This window comes from Heliangelus exortis, chromosome 21 (assembly GCF_036169615.1).
Source record: "Heliangelus exortis chromosome 21, bHelExo1.hap1, whole genome shotgun sequence".
Classification (NCBI taxonomy): domain Eukaryota; kingdom Metazoa; phylum Chordata; class Aves; order Apodiformes; family Trochilidae; genus Heliangelus; species Heliangelus exortis.
Window position 1 is genome coordinate 7,371,669 of NC_092442.1, and position 22,590 is coordinate 7,394,258.

Consider the following 22,590-nt stretch of genomic DNA (forward strand, 5'->3'; position numbering starts at 1 on the left):
CTTGTCCTCAGTTAACCTTCTGGACCCAGATCAGTTCCCTCTATTTACAAGGAGACAGCAACACTATACGAGACTGACAAAAAGGGTATTTAGAACAAAAGATATGAAGCTGAAGCTGTCAAGTGCCTTGCCAAAAGTAGCATACACCCTGATGTAGTCCTCTGTGCCTAGAAGTCCATTTGTGCCACATTTCAGTGTTTTACAATTCTTACAACTCAAACACCCAATTAGTCCTCTTGTTTCTTACTTGCCCAGCCACACAGATTCCATCTGTTTAATAAGCAAGCCTCATCCAGGAAATCTGGCAGGTCACACTCACACTGTGACAATTCTTGCACTTGTTGCTTCAACTTGGCAAAATTAAATTATATATAGAAAGTTAAAAACTTTACACATTTTTAGTGCAACCAACACTGAAAATCTGCAACGTGCACTTGAGTTCAGGAGTTTGCTGCCAGTGTTGTTAAAGAGGTGTGGGCAGGGAGAAGCAGACTGTCACTTCCTGCCTGGGCAACACACACGTTGGTTAAGCCAAAGGCACTGAGGAATTACACAACAGCTACAACACTCCCAGGGCAGGAGACTAAAGAGCACCCATCAGTAAAGCCAAATATTGAGGCCAAAACTGTCAAAATCTGTTCAAGATTCCTGTTCACGTGCTTCAAAACCTCAAAACCCAGCAGCCTCACCTGTCAGAGCCCGGGTGAAATTCAGAGAGCAGGGAAGGTCTGCGCCGAAGCTGCTGCTGCTGCTGCTGCTGCTGCAAGAGCTGAGTTGCCTGAGTGACCTCCAGGTGAGAGGAACGATAGTCGGGAACTGCAAACTCCTAAATGAAACACACTTCTGATGTCAACCAGAACAAAGGTGCAGGGGACAGGATCAAAAGGGCTCGGTGCCACAGGAGGATCATTTCCAAAATGAGAGGAGAGAAGCAAAGCCTTACTCCAGCTTAAAAAATGAGGTTTGTAGATGGCAGATCTATGTTTAAACAAACTTTAAAGAGACTGAATATTTTCAGTAAAAATCTCACCGAGTTTATTAACAACTTCTAGCAGAACACAAGTGAGTCAGCAGCTGCAGAGTATCCTTTAAAAAAGGGTGTTTTTTAAATCAATTTTGCATACACAAGTACAAAGTGGTAAACAGAATGCATTTCAGACTCACGTCAAGACATTTCTGGATCAGACAACATTAATAAGAACTAAGAGACAAGACGTGTCTTCTGATATCATTTAAAAACAGGTATGAGCCAATTTATTTGTATTTATGGGTCTTTGACCACTTTTTTCCTCTTCTTTTTTTTTTGCTTTTAAAAATTACATGCAGCTGACATTAACTGCAGAGAAGCTCAACCAGACACATACCAGGTCATTACTCACCGGATTTAGTTTTTACAAATTATCTAAAAATAAAGATGGAGCAAGCCCAAAAGCTCCAATTCTTGAATTTCCTTCTGCAAACACGCAAGTAAAGCAAAACATTGAAAGTATCTGTAGCAGAAGGAGAATTTCATTAAACCAAAGGAAACCTGAGCTGTTGTAAAACCAGCCTACCATGCCATACAGTGAACAGGATGGCAGAATAAAGATGTGGCAGAAAGGACCAAGTAGAAGATTGTCAGAAATCCTTTACCTCGAGTCTGGCTAGCAGAACACAGCTAGCTGGAAGCACTAGGATACCTGCTTCAGAAAAAAATCAGTGTAGCACAAGATTTTTACATTTCAGATTCCCATTCTCCACCTTGCACACAGATTCTGTCAAGACCTACATCTAGTTTATTATTTATCTTGCCCAATTCTCCTTACACAGAAAAAGGAAAGGTGACTCTGGGTGCACTTTTTACACTCTGGGTTTAACAGGGGATCAATTCCCCAGAAAAATTTAGTACCCACAAACAGCCCCAGTGCCCAGTCCCTATGTGGGTTTGTTAGACCAAGAACATTGCATTCATATTAAATGCATACTAAGTGTAGGCAGGTTATTTGCATATTCTTGGAAAAGTGTTGCTTTCAATGCATATGGACTTGGACACACTGAGCTGGCCAAATTTAATATGATGAGTAAATGTTAATACATTAAAACAAGACTACAGCTAAAGTTTATGAACACAGTCCCTAGTGAATTCATTCAAACTATGAGAAACCAATGATAAAAACAGGAAGTTCATATTATTTCCCCATTATAAAGAATTATGAAACTCAAGATTTCTGACAAAAACCAAGTAAAAAGCAGATACATCATCTTGAAGAAGCAAAATGCAGTGCTTTTAGAAAAAAACAAAAAAGAAAAAGAGGGGAAACAAAACAAAGCATACCACCTACCCTACAGCTACTGCCCTATGCAACACTAGCAGCAGTTCTCAGCGGGCAAAACAATTCTTTCACTCTTTACATCTCATTTTTCAGCGTTAAAAAAGATCCATGAAGTTAGAATAAAAAAGATTCAATGTCCTGAGGAGAGCAGATTAATTCTTAAAGAAGCGTTTTGCCACTTTGAGCAGATAAATAATAGGGAACATTGCCAAGCTGCCAGGTTTTATTTACAATAGCTTCACATTTTTAGAGTATTTTTTAATATTCGTCTATGTAAAAATAAAGAGGGATAAAAAAGAAAAAAAAACCCCAAAACTAAAAATGCAAACCAAGAAAAAAAAAACCAAAAAACCAACAAAAACAACAAACAAGCAAAACCTTTTAAAAAGCCAAAATTGCAGTCAATGGTAGCCAGGGATTTTAATAATTTCAGCTGCAGGAAGGCATAATTCAACATGTAATTACAACCTTTCAAGGTAATACTTCAGAAGGAACCAAGGAGCAGCAGTTACAGATTATACTTTGCAGAAGTCCTACCATAGTCAGCCCCTCATTCAAAGACAGACCATAATAACAAGCAGAGCCATCACCCTTAACACAAGAACCAGACTCCAAAGGCACAAACAAAACTGCTCTCCAGATTCCCCCAGTCTGTTTTAACTGGGTGTATTGATCTGCAACTCCACTGTTTCCCTATGTAAACAACTTGCATGATGTTGGTTTCATAAAACCATCCCATTTGGCAGAGCAAACACCTGCATTATAAATTCCCCCTAAATTTGTCAGCCTGCTGTCTCCTTACCTGCTGGTGCCGGGTGCTGGGGAAGGTGTACTGGACAGAGTGAGTGGGGTAACGACTCTGTTCTGTGCTGAATGCTCCTTGGTTAGGAGGGTAGCCTGAACTTGACATTATCAGAGAAGAAGTCTCCACAAAGCTGTGAGATCAAGACCAGCAAGCAATCATGTTTCTAGGAAACCGCCTAAAGGAAAAAAGATCACTGATAAGCACTGAAGTACCAGATGTACTCACAATACATTACAGCCATAGTCACCTAAGCAAAACAACCATTACCAGTAAAAGCTTTTTCCTGATGTATTTATTTAATAGGTTACTCCAGTCTGAAACATGTTAACAGGTCTTAAATGGACTCAAAATGAGACATGTCAGCATTGTCTACACAAAGATTTGAGGATTATATTGTTGGAATAGACCATTTTACCCATTGAATTAGGAGGATTTTAAAAGAGAAGTAGGTCACTTTAAATAGACATTAAAGAGGTTATTACAGTCTATAGATGGACTCTTTTTACAATAAATTTCTTTAGCCCAATGGGAAGTTCACTTCCGTTTCTTCTACAGAGTTTTTGGATTCTCTCAACTGTTCCTCACTTTCAGATTCAGGTGGATTCAGAGCTGCATTATCCAATGCCATCTACAGTTCATTAAACCACAGTGTATTCAGTCAGGCCCAGAGTGCTATTACTGGCTAACAGCAGCTTTGCAGAAGTACTTAGTTGAAAAGGCAGTCACAAAGGAAAAAACCAAACACACCATTTCAATTTCAATATGAGAATAATTTCTCTCCTATGGGATGCCAGAAACTGAATATACTCTGAGCCTTAAAATAATCCTGTTCAGTTGACATTCAAAGTCTACTTTCCTCTTGTTGTATTCTACAGCTACAGATTAACAGGGAGCACTGAAATGCATCCTGATCTGGGTTTGAAGTACTGAAAAATTCTACCAATAAAAATCCAAGCACCTGTGAAGCTGTGTAAAGCTTCAGCTGCTGAAGATCACGATTAAACACTGCACTCCCCAGTGCTTTGAGCAGGTAAATTATGGCTTTAACCAAATGAGCAGGACATACACATTCTTTTTAAACACAAAATAATTCCCTCCCATTGCTCAAAAGATGTCATTCCTGGAACCTATGTATTAAATACAGAATTCTACCAGACCTGTAGCAAATTCTCAACCTCTGGTCCAGAGCCTAGCAGACATATCAGACCTTCAAATAAAGTAACTGTTGATCCCTGCCTAGATGGCTTCATTTCAAAGCACATTAATCTGCAGCCTTTCCCAAACATCACATGTAAAGTTATACTTCTGAACTGCATTTTCCATTAACAGTCAATAGACAAAATCAGCTCAGGAAAAAATCAGACACAGCAAGCTACACAAACAGATCTCAAAGTTTATCTGACATTTTTTATCATTCCTGTTCTGGTTGGGCTTTTTTCCTCACCTCTCCCTCAAACAAAAAAAAGCTTCACATATTGGACTATCAGAATAATGAGGTAAATTTAGATTTACCTCTTAAACAGGATTTTCAGACATTGAAAATTAAGGAAAAACTACAGTTTCTCTTTCAAAGAAATCCTACAGATCACTGGTTATGTGCTTTGTAGTACCCAGCTATTCCAGTGCCTGTAACTCTATTATCTATTACCTATAAGTGACAAGTTCTAACAAAGAATTCTTCACCATTAACATTTATTACACTTCATCATTCATGCTGCACTCACTAGGGTACACCTTTCCCAAATAAGTGATGGTGTAATAGGTCTGATTCATGCACTTCCCATTTAATCAAGTGTCAGAAAGCAAGCAGGCTGGCAAATACTCACTGTGCTGCTTAGTTACAAGCTGCAGTACCTGAAATACTCAAATGTATTCCCAAATTGAAGCTAAAGATCTGAAGAATCTGGGGATGCAGAAGGGATCAGGGGAGCAAGCACTTGAAAATCACACATGAATATAGGCCAAGTACTCCATGATTCCAGGTCCTTTCTAGTTTCTTTCAGTCAAGTTACATCTTCTCCCTATTTTCTCAATATTCAGTCAAAGCTGTGAGCTGCTCATTAACCCAGGTGCCAAAAGTTCAACCCACTTTGTATGATGCTACAAAGGCTGTTTCTCCATTCACAAGTATAAATTGGGAGTACCCAAGTACAAACATCCTTCAGCCAGCCAGACCTCACATCTCATAACCTACACATTTTAAAACATTGTCTAACTGCCTTCCTATTGAGAATTCCAAGTATGACTGTGTTCTTAGCACCATAATAATAAGAAATTTTAGAAAATAAACAATATAAAGCTGCCAACAGAGGAGGGCAGCAGAAACAGTATTAGAGGTTATAACTGGGTTCTGTAAGAGAAGAAGTGGGAAGTGATGAAAAAAAGAAAAAATGAAGTTATCAATGGTGGGAGTGCCTTCTTCCTCCCAAGGGAACTGATAAAACAGCAGCAAGAGACAAGGGCTCCAACAGCAGAGGAAAATACATGGTTCCAAAATGGCAGCTACGAGATGGAGAGGGAAAGAAAGGATGGGGATTCTCCACAGCATCTCATTTCTTTCAAGACAAAATAAACACTGTAGTACAACATGTAAAATGACACTGAAGTACAATATTCTCTCCCTCCAAGGCTCCTCTTGTTACACGCATTTCTATGTGCTTGCACACTTTCCTAACCTTTACATGCCCTGCAGACCCCATCTTATCCCCCAGTCTCCTGAAGTATGAGCTTGTTTTACTCTCTGCCATACTGGAGAGGGGAATTTTTGTCAATATTTGCCTATAGAGTTACCACCAATATTCTGCTCATCTCTCCCTGTCTTACTAACTTAATTCTGTAACTGTAAGTACTTGACTCCAGCTCTCCTCTGCAGGAAACCTCATGACCTTTCATCTAAAAGCATCTGCCTGTCTTCAGCATCTGCTTGCATGTATCCAGCAGACACAGATTATTCTCCATCATGTTTTCTTGGTCAGTGAGGGCAATGCCAGCTTCCTGCTGCAACCTCTCCAAATTCCCTGTATTCAGATGACGTTTAAATACAGCAGTCCCTGCAGAAAATTGTCTGCAGGCTGTAAACAACCTCATCCAGGCTTTCCTCACTGCTGCATCCTTCCATTAGTCATGACAAACTTGGTCCAGCTTCACTCCACTCCAATCCAATCAGAATCCTTCTTTAAAGCTCCTTCCTTGCTATTAACTCTCTCTGCTGCTCCAACCTTTCCTCTACTTCCCTCTTCTCTGCCAGACCAAAGGATGCTCCCCTGACAAAGCACAACACAAGAGATCAGCTTCCAGCTCTGCTCAACGACTGCAAGATTCCATTTTTCAGACAAATACTTTCATAACGTTTCACCTTATTCTGAAAATTTGAGGTTTTTCATATAAACATTAAGAAAAAACGTTACAGACTCTGGAATCCTGCCCTACATGGCTCACAAATACAAAGCTGGGTCGTGAATACTTTCAAACAGCTACCAACCAGGCTGGCAAACTCTGTCTGCTGAACACTGACAACTAGAAAGGGCAGAAATATGCTTTGTTTTGCACTTCAAAACCCAGTCCATTCTGCTGCAGCATCCCTCTTCCCTGACATTCCCAGATTCTGTGGTAAAACAAACAAGATAAAGTAACGTTTGTCATATGTTGAGAATTTTGGGTAAGTTACAAATCATTTAGAACAGATATTACACTAGCAACAGCCACAGAGTAATTTCAGATTTGCTTCTAGGGGTAGTACAAATTTGAACACTCTCTCTTTATCTCAAAATGCTTCAGAAAGAAGCAGAAGTGCTGTCTTCAGTACACACATGGGAAAATAAGCCACAGAAAGGTTAAGTAATCTATCAAGGAGTAGCCATGAAACAGTCAGTGACTGAATCAGAAAGAAGACTCAAGCCTCCCAGCACTTGAAGCAGGCAGAAAGAAGCTGGCACTGCCCGAGAATTGCAGCTTTCCTCTGGAGAAAATGCAGCAGGTTAAAAACTGTGCCTATTTTTAGCAAGTCAGTTCCCCAAACCCTTCACCGCAGGGCCACACAAATGTTTACAGCAGCAGAAGGGAAGGGGTCAGGAGGTCAGAAGGATGGAGCAGTCACCTCTTCCCTGTCTGTGGAACCCCAGCTCCTCTCACCTTCCCTTCCCAAGGCAGATCCCATGGGCAGATTCAGTTTTCCTTCACATACATGAAGCAAACTTCTGCACTCAGAGTCATTTTCATGCCATCTTGAAGTGCTTAACCAACATTTGCTAATTAAATTTCACATCCTTTGGGGAATTTTCCTCCTCTTGTTTTTGAGCAAACTAAGTGTGATACAAAGAGTGCAAAGAATTAGATTACAGTCATATAAGGCTTAAACTGAGTTGGGAGATTTTGTTTTTCAGTCAGCAGCCTCAGTAAATTAAGCTCTGATGTATGTAACCCATGGCAGAACAAGAAAGGCTCTGCCTTACGCAGGGGATCTGCAGAGAATCCCAAATTAATTCAGGGATATTTATTCAAAGTTTACTCTGGTGAGAAAATGAAGAGTGAAAGGACCCTTTCAGCAGTGGTTAGAAAGGCTTTATCCAAAATGTGATAACAATACTTGTGACTAATTCTTTCTGTGACTGCACTTTTTTCCAAAGAAACAATCTAATGGGAAAAAACCAAACCAGAAGTCATATTTAAGGACCAACCTTTTTAACCACAATTCATCGATTTCATGTGCTTGTACCTTTGGGACACAGTGCTGCAGCTCCCATACAATTACACAAAATTAAAAGCTGAGAGTCACAGAGGTAAAACCCTTCAAGAATATCACTACCTTTGCAAAACCAGCCTTCTTGGCAGTATCTTTATTTTGTCAGATAATCACTGACAAATCTGTCCAAGCACTCAAAAAGAAACATCAAATTTGCATCTTAGGGATAGGCCACACACAAGAAAATAATAACATACACAATTCCAACAGGCTTCTAAAAATACCTCAATGGGTCCAGCCTCCATGTAAAAAGTTATTTATTCAAACTAAAAGACAAAGTAAAGTCTTACACCTAAAACCCCAATGCTCAAAACACTGACAGTACCGTTACAAGCTGGGACTGACTCAGCAGCCAACAAGTCTTAAGAAAAAAAGCACTGGACACTTCAAGAGCTGTTATTAGGCCTTCCTGTCCAGTTATCAGCATCATCGTGTGAGAGTTATTCAGAAAAACAACAACAAAAAATTGGTGATAAAGAAAAAAAGTTTGGGTTCAAACTGATCTATGTTAACCCTTTGAGTCTAAGTACACAAAGCTCTGCAAAGTGTTGTGGAATCAGATGGGATGGTGAGAAAATTATAGGATCGTTTGCATTCAAGACAGGGTTTGCATCCAAGAACCTACAAGAAAGTTGATGCCTGAGCAGAATTAAAATAGTTTTGTGCTTTAAAACAAGAAGTGAAGACAGATTTTTCCAGCTAAAATATTCAATATATTAAATATAATATATTCAAGCTCACAGGTGTGCATGTAAGTATGAAAAACTGAATTCTCTGTGTGCTACAAGCAAAAAATGTTAATAGATCCACACCGAAATTAAAGACAATTTAAGTATCAGCTATTTAAAAATGCTCCAGAATACTGTGCTGCCTGTTTTTACAGAAAAGAATCAGTCTCAAAGCTCAGGACTTCTCCCAATTTCTTTAATGCTTTTCCATACAGTTTCATGCTGCAGAATACTCTTGTAGAGAAGCTTGCAGAGAAAGCATATGGCCATCTGCTTTTAGAATGAACAGGAACAATGAACATATGAACATATTTTCTCCACGTTGAGAACAACTCACTGCTGAACTTTCCATAATAATTCCACATGTGCAAATGTCTTCTCTTTTTCTCTGACATCTAAAATATACCATAAATCCCTGAGAACTTGAATCTTGGGTAATTGTACTCCTTCTACTCACATGGTTATTGACCCCAAAATTGCTATTTCTATCCTTGCTAGACATCAGTAGAAAAATTAACAACTATAAGGCTGTGTTTTACCAGAAACACTAAATACCATTCTCTCCATTCATTATTGATGTCATATGATTCAAGCCATAAATACAGCAATGGGGGTATGTTAAAAAAAATCCCAAACATCTGAATTTGAAACTCTCACAGCATGAAATTTCCACTAGCACACAATATTGTCTTATTCTGAATGGCCAAAGCATTAAAGCCCAATTATGCTATACCATGTCTGACTCATATTCTACATGACATGGAAACGTGGTATACTCTAATTTAGCCAATTACAGAAGTCAAGGAGCATTACAGCAGTCAATGCAAGATGTCACATTTACTCTTATACTAGCACGACTTCTCCATCTGCATCAAAATAGCCAAAAAATTAAAATAGGATTTTATACTTCAAATTTTAATAGAAAAAGATTTTTCCATTAAGAGACTATGAACTCCCTAAAGTACTTAAATAATAGCTTTTGGAACATTGAGTATTAAATAAGTATTAAAAGAGTACTTAAAAATTATTTTTGTTGCCATTCTACATGGTGAATCTTGGTTGCATACTTGCATATGGCATTTACAACCAAACTGCTGCCAAATCTCAGGATCACATTGTTACACTTCATCTTTAAATAACAGTTTCTCTCTCTCCTGCTAGGTAACTACAAATACAAATAGAATTTGTGCTCTGCAAAAATGGGGTCGATCAAATTCAGCTGACAAGATACTCCTCTCCAGGAAATTCTATTTTAATCTCTCCTGTAATTTATGATCTTAAAGAAAAGTTGCTAATATATGATATCAAGACCCAGGCTATTCACAACTGTGCCATATTATATGGGAGATCATAACACCAGAACCTGACTGTGTTAACATCTTAGGAAGCTTCTCTTCAGCTACCCACTTGCTACAGAAAATAAAAGGTGCTGGGTGCATACATTCTGAGTGCATATTGCCAGCATCCACTCACCAGTTAACACAGTAACAGAGCAGGGTACAGAGGATCCCTGAGGGAAGAATCCACCTCGTCTTTTCTGAAGGAGTAACATTTACTGTTGCGAGGAGCCTTTCCACCTCTTTCCTGCCAAAAAGGGTCACAACACCACCAAAAATGTCCAGAAGTAGGAGGAAGTCCTCCACTTAGACATTGAAATGAAGGATGTAGGCATTTCCTCGACTGAAAATACCACTGAGAAATTATTTAAACCAAAGAAGGGTAAAATCATTACAGGGTTTTTTTGTTTTTTTGGTTTTTTTTTTTTGCTTTAAAAGTATATCGTAGAGATCTAGACAAATTGTATTCTAAAGACATTTAAAACATAGTTTGGTTTTCCTAGCAACACAAGATTCACATTCCTGGCTGTCCCAAGATAGCAAGGAGCATGCAGTTAATGTACACCACAGAAAATTTTCATGAGCCAAAGACCAGAAACCAAAGCTACAGAATTCAGTGTCCAAAGCAAACTCTACAGAGTCCAAACAGTGCACAGATAAGGGCTCTCCTTCAGAAGGGTTTTTTTCTGAGATTCCCAAACCCCAGGCATCTACCTCACCCTTTGGGAAGGACCCCATCACTGCCACAGGGTTCAACTGGTTATGAAACATCAACTGAAGCATCAACTGTGGAACTTTAAGGTGAAGCAGAAACCAAACCAAAGTATCCTCCAGTGCACCAGTATGCAACATGCAAGAGGCTCAAGAGATGCTATGCAAAGAGTGGTGATAAAAACTGTGAAAACCTCCCTCTAGCAGTGCCCAACAATGCACTGAGCTTCACTCAAATTCACCTCTTCTTATTTCACCTCTGATTTAGAAATAACCACAATGATCTCACACTTCATCTGTATCACACACGATGCATAAAATATTCTTTCAAAACAACAGCTTTTCTTTCTCCCTCTTGGACTGAAAGCACAGGCACTTTAAAAGCAGCTACTGCACTTGAATTTATTCCTCCACTGTTAATCTGCCTGCAGGTAAAACTGCTTCTGACGTCACCTAACATGCAAGTAATTATGTGGTCACAGTTTGAAGTTTCCAGTCTCTTCTTGTAGTTTGTTCATTATCAAAAGCACATCAGTGGTGGCAGCTTCTTAAAGCAGCTTTGGTTTAGGAAAGGAAATACAACTTGACTAATTCATACTGACTAAACCCACAGCTCCATAAACTACAATGTGTTATAAAGAGAAGCCACATACTATACAGGTTCAAGAAAAAATAAGTATCAGCCTCATTACTGTCCCAGCTGACTGGGTTCAGATGAAAACAAGTCTAGATTTTAGCTAAAACTGCAGTAAAATCAAAATAAGAACTTTCATTTACTTTACATAAGGGCAATACCCACGTCTATTCAGATACTCAACAGGAAATGCACTGGGGCCTTCTAGAAACAAAATTTATTGTTACTAAGTTTATTATTATGTTTGAGAAGTTCTTCTTTATAGGGAATGCAACAATAAATAAAGATGTAACTCCTAACTGAGACTCACACAACAGCTTCTAGGTCACAGAAAAAGATAAAGAACTGAAGAGATCTTTAACTACCAATGGTACAAGTAAATTTTGTACCTGGGGGAAAAAAAACAATGTATAACTTTAAGGTTCTAGATACGGAAAAACCAGCTCTTGGAGACCAGAGAGAAGCATCAGCACCTATAGAAATAATGGCTGTAATGGAACAGGTCAGTGACCATATTTGTTAAGACAAGTTTTCCAAGAAAGCTAAAAAAAATTATGCTGAGTATGTGGGAGAATTCCCACCTTTGGATGCCCCCTCTCTGTCAGTCCAGCATCTCAGGTAATATGAAAACAGAAACAAGAGCTGAAGAACATGAATCTGAGACAAAAGCATACATATTTTTTTTAAGTTAATCTAATTCCTCTTTTTTTTTCCAAAAATACTATTAATGAGGTGAAAAGTACAGATGTGATAATACACCTATCTGGTGTGCTGAACAGCACTTGAACTTGTAATTAATTTAATAGGCTTAACTTTCTAACAACGATGAACATGACCAGAATGAGTTGGTCTCCTTGCTGATTTATATTCCCATTTCTCAGGCATCTTCCTTGAGAGAAGGAATGTTTTTTAATCCATTTATGGTTCTCCCCAGGAAGCCCACCAGGAATGGCTCAGCAGACACCTCATGTGGAGCGTGTGGCCCATGCCCTGCAGCCAGGGAATGCTCCTGTGGCTGGGACAAGCGTGCCTCTGACTTCACCCAGACTACAAAGAGAATCAGCCAAATGAACTTTCCCTGCAGCACAACTGAACTTATGGCATGAGAGGAGGCTGTTGGGAGGCATCACAATGGTTTAAGCACGTTTTGTACTTTACCTCATCCTTGTTCATTTATAAGTGGCCTTTCCCTCACCACCTTTGTGAACACATTTTCAGTTGTACTCAAGACACGCACAGAATTTTTAAGTCCTGGTCACCAGTGTGTCCAGGTAATCTGTCTCCATAAAAATTCCATTTCTAAATTATTTTTTTTTTTTAAGTGCTGAGAATTCTGAACAATAGGGTTTTTTCAGAGATGGCTGATGGATCTCTGCACCAATAGAGTACCTTAATTTTGCAGTACCCTTTGTAAGCCACTGACTTCTAAACGACACCGACCAACACCATCTTCCAGCCTGAAGAAAGAACTGCACATCAAATCAGTCTGGGAGTGGCAATGGAACACGAGTGGTTTAGATGGGAAGCTATTCAAGGACACAGGAATCTCCCTTAGGATACTGGGAGGAAACAGCTCCAAGGTAAGGCTGAGCTTTCTGCATCCACTTGAGCCTCAGCAGGCCCAGGCCCTGGTAGCAATTTAAGAGATGATGGATAAACACTGAACTAGCAGGGAAGAGGAAGGGAACATCACAAAACATTGTTACTAGATGGGGAATCATTGATGGAGAGAGAAACTAAAATGGTAGGCATATTCAGCAGGCTCCTGGCTATTTGCATAGCTTAGAAATAGCAGCACAAAGCAAATATTTACAGACAGCAATCCTGCATAGGTCAGAATTTTTATCTGCAACATTTACAGTAGAGAGACAAGGTAAGAAGTTCAGTTAATAGCTTGTCATCTGAAACACCAATTCAGATTTGACTAAAGAACATAAATGACTTGAAGACTTCAAGACTGGCATCCAGGAAATGTTTGCATTATGAAACTGCTTTCTGGTTACCAGTCTGTTCTCAAGACTGAGCTAGGTTGCAGTGCACCTGCATGAGGCATAGATCCCCTCCAGCTTAAACACTTGTTAAAATCTTAGATTTTAGAAGCTACTCACACTAGAACTCTGCACAGTATCCTTGGTCATACAAGAAAATCTTCATTAAAACTATTTTCTATGCAGCTACAAAAGAGGAGTAAAACACTTCACCAAAACTTTGGCTGAGAGCTTTGAAAGAGTAAGTTAAATGCCAACATTAATAATGTAATGAAAAAAAAATATTCTTTTCTAATAGAGAAGACTTTCAGTTACTGTTAGGCATGTAAGAGTAGCTGAAGCAGAGTCAGCTTCCCCTCCCTGTGGGCATCTCTCACTCATGTTGTAACTGAGAAATGAAATAACTTAGAAGAGGCAGTTACAGAACCACAAGAATTGTGGAAGGGGACTGGAGGGTGGAAATCAAAAGGGAGCTTTAGAGTCTGTCCCTATTTCTACTACAGTTTTTGAGAGATCCCTCCAGATCACAATGAAAATTGAGTGGTTATAGGAGACAAAGCATACTTAAAGTAGATCATCAGCAGCACAATATGTAAAAATTAATGTAGTCAACTTTTGCACATGTAATTTCAATCTGGAGAGTTATTTTCAATTGATTTGTATACTAACTAATCAGAGAGAGTAACACTTGCAGTAACAAACACTTGTAATAATATCTACACATGAAAAAATGCACATTAGAAAAAAGATTCCTAAATGCTGCTCTCTCCTGTGTTTCAATAACAAGTTTAGGTATTTCAGTGACCAGCATCAAACAGTACATTTTGAATGGGAAAATTCTACTGCACATTGAGCAAAACAAAACTTTTTTTCCTTAGCAGCCTCTACTATCATCACACAGAAAAGTGACGTCGAGAAAAAATTGGCCACACTTTCACAAAAGGGGTCCCTGTAGTTGGCTCATTTCCTCTGAAATTTCAAATCCTTGGGATAAGCATAAAGATCTTTAACCTCCCCCCCCCTACAAGACACTAGATTTCAGCCAACTAAAAATCCACTTCAAATATTACATACTTCCTTTCCAAATGTCAAGGTTGTTGAGTTCATCAGGAATAACAACATGCTGCAGAATAAAATTCCAGTGCAATGGTTCTTATGTTCAGTGTCCACTTTTTCAGGCACTTAAGCTGTGCCTATGGATGCCCTCCTTACCACAAAAATAATGTTTTCCTATATGAGCACCACTTTTTCTTCCCCCACTCAAACCATACTCTCTAGGATAAAAATCCCTGCCTGAGCTTTAGCAGTTCACAGCTACAATGATGTACCTAAAAATCCTGCACAAAACAAGAATGCTGCCACAAAATCAAATACTCAGAACAAGACATCCCCTCACATTGTCATAGGTTGTCTTTTTTTTTCTTTTTTTTACTCTTATATTGCAACAATATTTATGGTTGTGAAAAGCTAAGACACTTGTTAAGTACATATCCATGAAACAAGATGAAACAGGTTTTGGACAACAAATTGTTCAGACTACCTACTTATTTTAGCCTGTCTAACAGTGCCTATGTCCATCTAGAATCTTGTCTAACTGCAACCAACTTGATGCCCACAGGTTTGTGGTTTTCTGTAAGTAATTACAGAAAAATCAGTAAGCCCAAAGTTCTTTACCACCAAGTCAGAATAATTCTAGAAAAAGCCACTTTCATTGTGGCCTCCAGCAGCCCAGAGATGACAGAAGCTGGGGATGTTTACAGGTCCTATATGAATAATTCAGAGTCAGCATCAGCAACAATTCCCCACCACTGACAACCTCAACGTGGGGCTGGAGCAGGAGCCACCACGCACCTCCAGGACATCTTCAGGCACTCCCGCCCGAGTGTCCAAGTGGCTGATTTTGCAGAACCGGCCTTTTTTTTAATATCATTTATTACCACTGTGATTTTTTTTTTTTTTTCTTTTTATGTTTTAACTCGTACTTCTCCTCCTCACAGGGCAGGGATGCACACCCAGCACACCGATGCTCTGCGATTTCTCCACAAACTTCCCCTCCAGGGCCATCCCCTCACGCCCACCCCCGCCCCTCCGGACCCTCCCGCACAACAACCGCGTAAATGGAGAATCCCCCGCGGGCACCGGGCAACCCCCGCCCCGCATCGCACCTGATCCGCCCATCGCCCCCACCCCCGGCGATTCCCCCGAGGACCCCCGGCGCCCTCCTCCCGGGTCCGGGAGAGAGCGGCTCTCTCCCCGGTGAGGAGGGAGGAGGAAGGGATGGCCGGGGCCCCCGCCTCTTCCCCCTCCTCCTCCTCCTCCTCACAGCGGAGGCACTAGGCCCCGCTGCCCCCCCGGGCCGCGCCGCTCCCCCCGCGCCGCCCCGCCGGGCCCCCTGCCCTTACCGACGGCGCGGCGCTGGGGCGGCCCGGGCGGCAGGTTCCGGCGGGGCTGAACGGTCGCGGCGTCTCACCTCAACCTCAGCGCCACCGCCACCGCCATCTTGCCTCCCCTCCCCCGGCTCGGCGGGCTCCGCCCCCTCTCCTCAGGTCCTGGCAGCTACTGAGCGAACGGCAGCGTGGCGGGTCGGGTTTTTGGTTTTTTTTACCGCTCCGGGGAAGCTCGCCCCTTCCTCCCGCCGTGCGGATGAGAGGCGATGCTCGGCCAGCTCCAATCCACCAGAAGCCGCCGGACGGCCTGGCGGTGAGAGGGCGGGCTGCTATCCTCCTTCCAGGACCCTCCGGCCGGTGCGGCGGGGAAGGTTCCCTCCCCCTCCCCGCTGAGGGGGTTCGGGGCGGTGGGGGGGGGGAGCGGCCGCCATGAGGCGAGCGGGGGGCGCGGCAGCGCTGAGGTGAGGGGGTCCCGGCAGCACCGGCACTGCTGAGGGACCCAGCCCGGCCCGGTGTCCCTCTGGGTGATGCTAATGACCGGAGGGATGAGAGCGCCTCACTTTACCTCACGGTATTACGTGAGAATCCGTATAAATGCCTCATAACCGATCACGGGACGCCGGGGGCACCTGGAGAGCTGCGGCTGTGCCAGTGAATGAGGCCTCAGAGCGGGAGGCGGGAACCGTCCCGGGCGTGAGCATCGCAGCGCGGGCGCCCGCTGCCTCACACACCCCCCACACCCCCCCTCCCGCTCCGGGCCCTTCCCGCCACCCGCGGGCTGCAGCCCCTCGGCTGGAACCGGTGACACCTGAAAGATGTGAGAGGTTTAACATCGCGGATGGCTTTCTGTCCAACCCCAGAATGAGTATGTCAATTGTTGCCTGCTTTTTCAGTAAGGGGTTTTTCAGTAAGGCATTTACCTGTAAAAAATTAATTCCAGATGTGCTAAGATTACAGGTTAATCTATTACCAGGTTTACTATGAGAAGCAAAAGCGATACCATTAGACAAGATTAAATTGTCATTTTGATTACAATTTCCATTAAACACGAGAAGTCACACACCCCCATTTGCAGGATGTGGCCTCACAATCCTTTATTCAGCCTCATCAAGCAGGGGCTCACCCTGTGGTGAACAGGATTACTTAGAAAACCTCTTTTGTTTTAAGTGTGCAGTTGTTACAGGAGCCCAGATCCACTGCCAAGGGCTGTGTTGAGGTGACACGACATCTCCAGGCTGAAGTATTTGTAGTCATTAATCCCAACACAACTTTGTTTGCTTGGAAGTGTCCAACTAAAGCTCTGTGGAGACAGGCCAGGTGTGAGGTGTGAGCTGCTCTTCAGATAATGAAATACCTGAAGTGCTTTCCTCATTTTATTCTCTAAACCAACCCAGCTAACACCTTCTATTGCCGACAGGCTACACTTATCTCCCGTATTGCCCGTTTGCCTTCAAAAGCAATTTCCAAGGCCATCGTATTATCTGATTTGTATTTTTCATGTTTTATTTTACTACTTCCTGTCACCTTTTTCTCTGCAACCTTCTCCAGGGGTTGACTTCACTTCTAAAACGTACCCAAAACTTGTTTTCTTTTTTCCCCTCGCAGCCACACGGGACAGCCAGCAGATCTGCAGATAGCAGGAGGTGTCTGAAGATAAGCTCCTCTCGCCCTGCTTTTGAGCTTTCCCTTGGCCCGCGTCTCTTCCACAGTAGCACCGCGCAGAGATAACAGGTACTGCGCGCTGAAGAGCTCAACTTTTCTCACTTAGTTATTAATATTTTCTCACTATTAGTTACTACTAGCAGCAGGGCCGGGCAATGGAGGATCCCCGCACCCCACGGCACCGCCCCCGTTCAAACGCCCGCGCTCCTCGGCTCGGACCCCACCAAGTCTGGCGAGGGCAGCGCGGCGGGGACCCTCCCGGTGCTCCCCTCTTTCTGGGCAGCCCTGGTAGAGCTCAGCCGGTTCACGTTTCCGCGACAGCGGCCGAGCGGCCCCGCCCCGAGGCGGGGAAAAGAGAGGAGATTGACACCAAGGTGGGGGAAACCCTTGCTGTCCCGGAACCTTCCTGCTGCCCTTCCCGTTTCTCGCCGGAGCAGCGCGGTGGCGCGCGGCGCCCGTCGCCATGGCAGCGGGGCCGTGGGCCTGGGGCCCGGTGTCGCCGGCGCTGCTCCTCGCGCTGCTCCTCGCGCTGCTGCTCGGTGGCGCGCGCCGCCTGCGGCGCCGTTACGCGGGGGACGGGGCTCGCGCCGCCCTGAGGGGAAAGGCGGCGGCGGCGGCGGAGCGGGCGGATGGCGTCCGCGCGTTGCTGGTGACGGCGCACCCTGATGACGAAGCGATGTTCTTCGCCCCCACGGTGCTGGGCTTGGGCAGGAGCGGTGCCCGCCCCGCGGTGCTGTGCTGCTCCGCAGGTGAGGGGGGGGGGGGGAAACGCGCCGGGAGCGGAGGGGCTCCCGCCCCCCCGGTTCCACCGCCCCGAGAGGCTGGGCTGCCCGTCCGTGACGTCATGGGAAAGCCGCCATGATGGCTTCCGATAGGTGGCATTGCACTCTGACGTCATCCCCGAGACGCCTCAGAGCAGCGAGCGGTGGCTGTGCCCTGACGCAGAGTGTGATGTCACGCGTGATGTCATCGCTGCGATGAGGCCCAGGGCCCTCTAGGCCTGTGCTGCCGTGGTACTGTGGCGCCCATGAGGTTCGGTGCTGCAACGCCCCAGGGAGCTGCCGTGCAGTTTGGGTCCAGACGTGGCTCTCTGCAGAGTTTTAGAAGCAAAACGTGGCTCTGAATCCAAACCTCCCGCAGAGATCTCCCGACCCTCCCCTGGCTGCAGCACTGAGGTACTTCTGAGCCATGGGGAAGCAGCAGGAAGTTGGACCTTTTGTCTTCTCTTTGTTTCTCTCTCGGAGAGGACTTGTTTGGGCGCTGCAGTTGTGGTGTTGTAAGGATACAGTCACTGTAACACATGGAAAAATAACACTTGGGTCACAGCCCAGTCATGGAAAATGAGGCCTGAAGGGAACCTGAGTTGTGATGTCCATCAGTTGGCCCGAAGGCAGCATCAGTGCCTCTTCATTTGCTGCAGAACCTCCAGGGAAGTTCCTCAGCCCGTGCAGTCTGTGTCAGTGCTGTGTTAGCTTTTCTTCAAATCACTTTTTTTCCTGAATCATTCATGCAATTTGAGCTTGTTTGCTTATTTTTCCTGTCTGTCATGAACATGACAATCAGGGTGTCCTTTAGTAGCAGCAGCTTAGATATTTTCAGTCTTTTATTTGCCTCTTCTGTCTTCTTTTCTCCAGACTAAACAACCCCAAGTCTTGCAGTCTTTCCTTGTAGATTATGTTTCTAAACTCTGATCATTCTCATCACTCTCCTTTGGACTCTTCCAGTTGGTTCTCATATTTTTTGAAGTGCTTTGATCAAAAACTGGGAGCAGTGCTTCCACTGAGGCCTTTCTGGGGCTGAACAGGAGTAAAAATTCTCCTGCTATTTGCCTGGACAGGAATTTTTCACAGGACATGACACTCTTGTCTTACATTTCCATCATCTACTAAAGCCAGATATATTGGGTTTTGGTTTTGGTTTTTTGTTTTTTTGGGCTTTTTTTGTGTGTGTTTTTTTGTGTTTCGGGTTTGTTTTTTTGGGAGGTTTTTTTGTGCATAAGAACAACCTCATTTTAACTATTTTTTTAGCCTATACTTCTCTACCAGAATTCATTTTTTCCTTGTGATTTAGTGACATGAAACGTTTAGTGTGCTTGAGAAGTACATTCACTGAGCTCATAAATTTTTCTGTGCCTCTTATTTGTCTTTGGGGTGATTCAGGTGGTTCCTCCTCTCATTCTACAATTGATGATGACAAGTGAGTCAATCAAAGACTGCAAATGGTAACACTGAGGCAAAATCATTACTTAGAAACCCTTGTACTTGCAGTTTTCATATGTCAATCACAATGACTTGGGAATGGATTAGAATTACAGCACTGTGGGAAAAAATCAGCCTTTTACATACTGAATAATCTTTGACTGAAATAATAACTGGGTATAAATGTGCTTTGCTCTCTGTAGTGGCTGACTCTCTATTCTCAGTGCTCCATGGGTGAGGTCCAGCAGCATCAGCTATTCACCTGGTTTTAAACAGCTTCCCATTTTTTCTTGTTAAAATTTATATATGCCTGGTGTCCTGACACATTTCTCAAGCTGTGCAACCTGGATCCTTTGAGCTGAGTACGAGGCAGGCATTCTGAGAGCAGTGGCACTACTGGGATGAAACATCACCTCCAGTCCCCTGTTACACTGCACTGCAGCAGAAGGAATGTTACCTTTAAGCACCACTATCAGTCATGGCCTTAAAAAAATCAAATGAGTCCCCCTGCACTCATGTAACCCATCTACTGCACACTTAAATTAATTTTGCTGAAGCTGGAACTTGCAATCTAAGATGCAGACTACCAAAACTGGGGCAAACCCACAGATAATCATTGTCACAGGCTCCTAAAACCATTCACTCTCACTCTGCCAGTAAAGTCTGGGTTGTTTTTTTTTTTTTTCTAGTTACTCCTTCCCTCTTTGAAATTTTTACAAAGCTTGCTAGTGATGGCTCAGATTGCAACACTGCTGGAGAGAAATGCTTGATTTGGATGACTTGTACCCACAACAATAAAATGTTTTAGTGTAATTCAAGACAGCTGACTACAGGCTTGAATCATATTTTAATACTCAGCTGTATTTTTTTCATTTTATTGCTTCATAGTTAAAATTGGGTTGCAAGTACTGCCCTGCACAGGGCAACATTCTGGAAAGGGCCATCACAGCTCTGGCATGGATTTTGCATGCCTGATGCCAAGAAAAAATAAGGGAATGTCAGGGCAAGATGAGAAGAATATAATTCAATGAAGAAGGAGGGTGTGTTTTAGGATAATGAATCCCATTTTCCTGCTAGTTGTTGGTCTCAGTCTAACTTCTTCCAAATGCCTTATCCAAATTAGGTTTCCTATCTTCTTTTGGTTCTTTACAATGAAGCCATATTACTTTCTGCCTGAATTTCCCCTGTGACTGCAGACTTCTGAAAAATCTGTCTTAAACCCAGAAGTGTTATGATGAAATTCCTCATTTTTTTTAAGTCCTTTTAGTTCCATCACTGCATTCTGTTGCAGTGCCCTCGTGTCATGGGACAACCACTGCTCGTTCCAAGTGCCCCAGGCTATGCTATAAACTTTAATCACTTAAAGAGTACACTGTGGGACAGACTTCCTGTGTGTTACCTTAACAGATCCAGTCCAAGTGCTTTGGACTTGCTGTTCAGCTTGGCTCTGTGAAGAGGATGGGGAGAATTTCACAGCAGGATGTCTAATAATGAAGGAGAGGTGACTCTTTGGCCCTTCCTAAGGAGATTAATTACTACTGATTTGTTCTGAATACTTGCTTTTTTTTTGTTTTTTTTTTTTTTAAAAAAAAAAAAAAAAAAAAAAAAAAAGACTGAGATTCCCACAAACCTCTTTCACAGAGACAATCTGGAAATTTGCCAGTGGTAACAACTTTTGGTCACCTCACTGCAAAGGCAGTTCCTCCCATGTTTATGAAAAAGTCTTGCTCAGTTGTTTTTGTAGTGTATCAGTGACTTCAGATAAAACAGCAGCAGTGAGTTCATCTATATGCATATGAGAAGACTTTCTTCCCCCCCACAAAGTGTAGTCAGCCTTTGGAATTCACCAAAAGAGAGATGAAATCTTGCTAAAAAATTAAGTATGTCCAAACGTGGATCAGGCATATCCAAAACAAAGCAAAAAGCTCAAACAAAAAATTCTGAAGAGCTAGAAACGTTGATATTTCAAGGAATGAGGCAACTGCTAGCCAAAAGGTGGATAGAAGCAGCTTCCCAAGCAGGTTATTCCAGAATGGTTTTCTGGAAGATATCCCATGCCTTTAGCAGAAGCATTTAACTTTGGCCATTCTTAGAATGAGGGTACTGGAGTGTCTGAACCACTGATCTGATTAGGCACAGTAAATTCTGATACTGAACTAAACTGTTAGACAATGTTGCTTGTTTGCTGTTTGCAGGAAATTATTACAACCAAGGAGAGATTCGCAAGAAAGAGCTGGAACAGAGCTGTTTCCTTCTGGGGATTCCTGCTTCTGCTGTCACAGTCCTTGATCACAGGTAACTGCATTTCATTTACAGCAGAAATTTCCTTGCTCTTTGAAATAGGGGGTGAAGTGCACTTTGAGCTTCAGTTAAAGCTTACAGTGTCATTCCAAAAAGTCTTGAAGGATCTCAAAAAAGACCATATTGACTTGTTTGTTAACTCCTACCATGACTCTAATTAATGCAGAAGATGCTGCAAGTGTATAAGAAGGAGCATAATCCCAAAGTTAGGGCCTGTTGCTACAGCATTTAGGATGATGATAACTGCTCTTGTTGGGGGCACAGAGTGTTTGGGCAGCATGATCACATTTTGTTGCACTTGTTGCACTGCTACTCAATTACAAATTCTCTCAACTGCCTGTGGCAGACTTGTCTCTATTTACCAGTATTTATCTATGTCTCTATTTGCCAGTATTTACAGGATGGTGTGGAGTTGTGTTATATTTGTTATCCATTTTGTCTCTAAAGACAATAGAGTTGCAGTATTAACAACACTCCATAATAACATGACAGTAACATTCTTTCAAATTAAGCCATGCAAGAGTTCTGGTTTTCTAAGAGGTGATGTTTTCTTTAGCTGTGTGTAGGTGCAAAGGCACGTGATAAAGCTGACACTTTGTTATGGAATTCATTAATTAAATCTCTCCTGGGAAGAATCACACTGAATCTGTGCAGCTCAGAACTAACATTGTAAAGGCCTCTTCTGTTGCTTGGTCACTGTCCCTCCAAAGCTGAGAGGAGATGAACTCGATGCTGATTGCTAGGAAACACAGCACTATCACACAGCCCATAAAGAATATTTTTGTA

The 22,590-nt window shown here is 42.7% G+C and overlaps 2 protein-coding genes across 19 annotated transcripts in view; one reads left to right on the forward strand and one right to left on the reverse strand.

Moving 5' to 3' along the window:
* Positions 1-15,809, reverse strand: part of NCOR1 (nuclear receptor corepressor 1) — a 62,800-nt gene extending 46,991 nt beyond the window's left edge. For 6 of the 8 annotated variants that reach the window (XM_071764854.1, XM_071764856.1, XM_071764853.1 and 3 more), the window contains exons 1-3: positions 15,659-15,800; positions 3,115-3,292; positions 690-826 (exon numbers count right to left, since the gene is read on the reverse strand). In XM_071764854.1, coding sequence (XP_071620955.1) covers positions 690-826; positions 3,115-3,222 — 245 coding nt within the window. In that variant the 5' untranslated portion in view covers positions 3,223-3,292; positions 15,659-15,800. Of the gene's footprint in view, positions 1-689; positions 827-3,114; positions 3,293-15,658 lie in introns of all 8 variants that reach the window. The other 2 variants (XM_071764855.1, XM_071764849.1) reach the window with 1 other exon arrangement.
* Positions 15,810-17,495: 1,686 nt separating this feature from the next.
* PIGL (phosphatidylinositol glycan anchor biosynthesis class L) overlaps positions 17,496-22,590 on the forward strand; it is a 64,421-nt gene continuing 59,326 nt past the window's right edge. For 4 of the 11 annotated variants that reach the window (XR_011730050.1, XM_071764913.1, XM_071764909.1 and 1 more), the window contains exons 1-2: positions 17,497-18,054; positions 21,699-21,798. Coding sequence is in view for 6 of the 11 variants with exons in the window: in XM_071764913.1 (XP_071621014.1) it covers positions 17,769-18,054; positions 21,699-21,798 (386 nt within the window). In the remaining 5 variants the exon portion in view is untranslated. Of the gene's footprint in view, positions 18,055-21,698; positions 21,799-22,590 lie in introns of all 11 variants that reach the window. The other 7 variants (XM_071764911.1, XM_071764912.1, XR_011730048.1 and 4 more) reach the window with 4 other exon arrangements.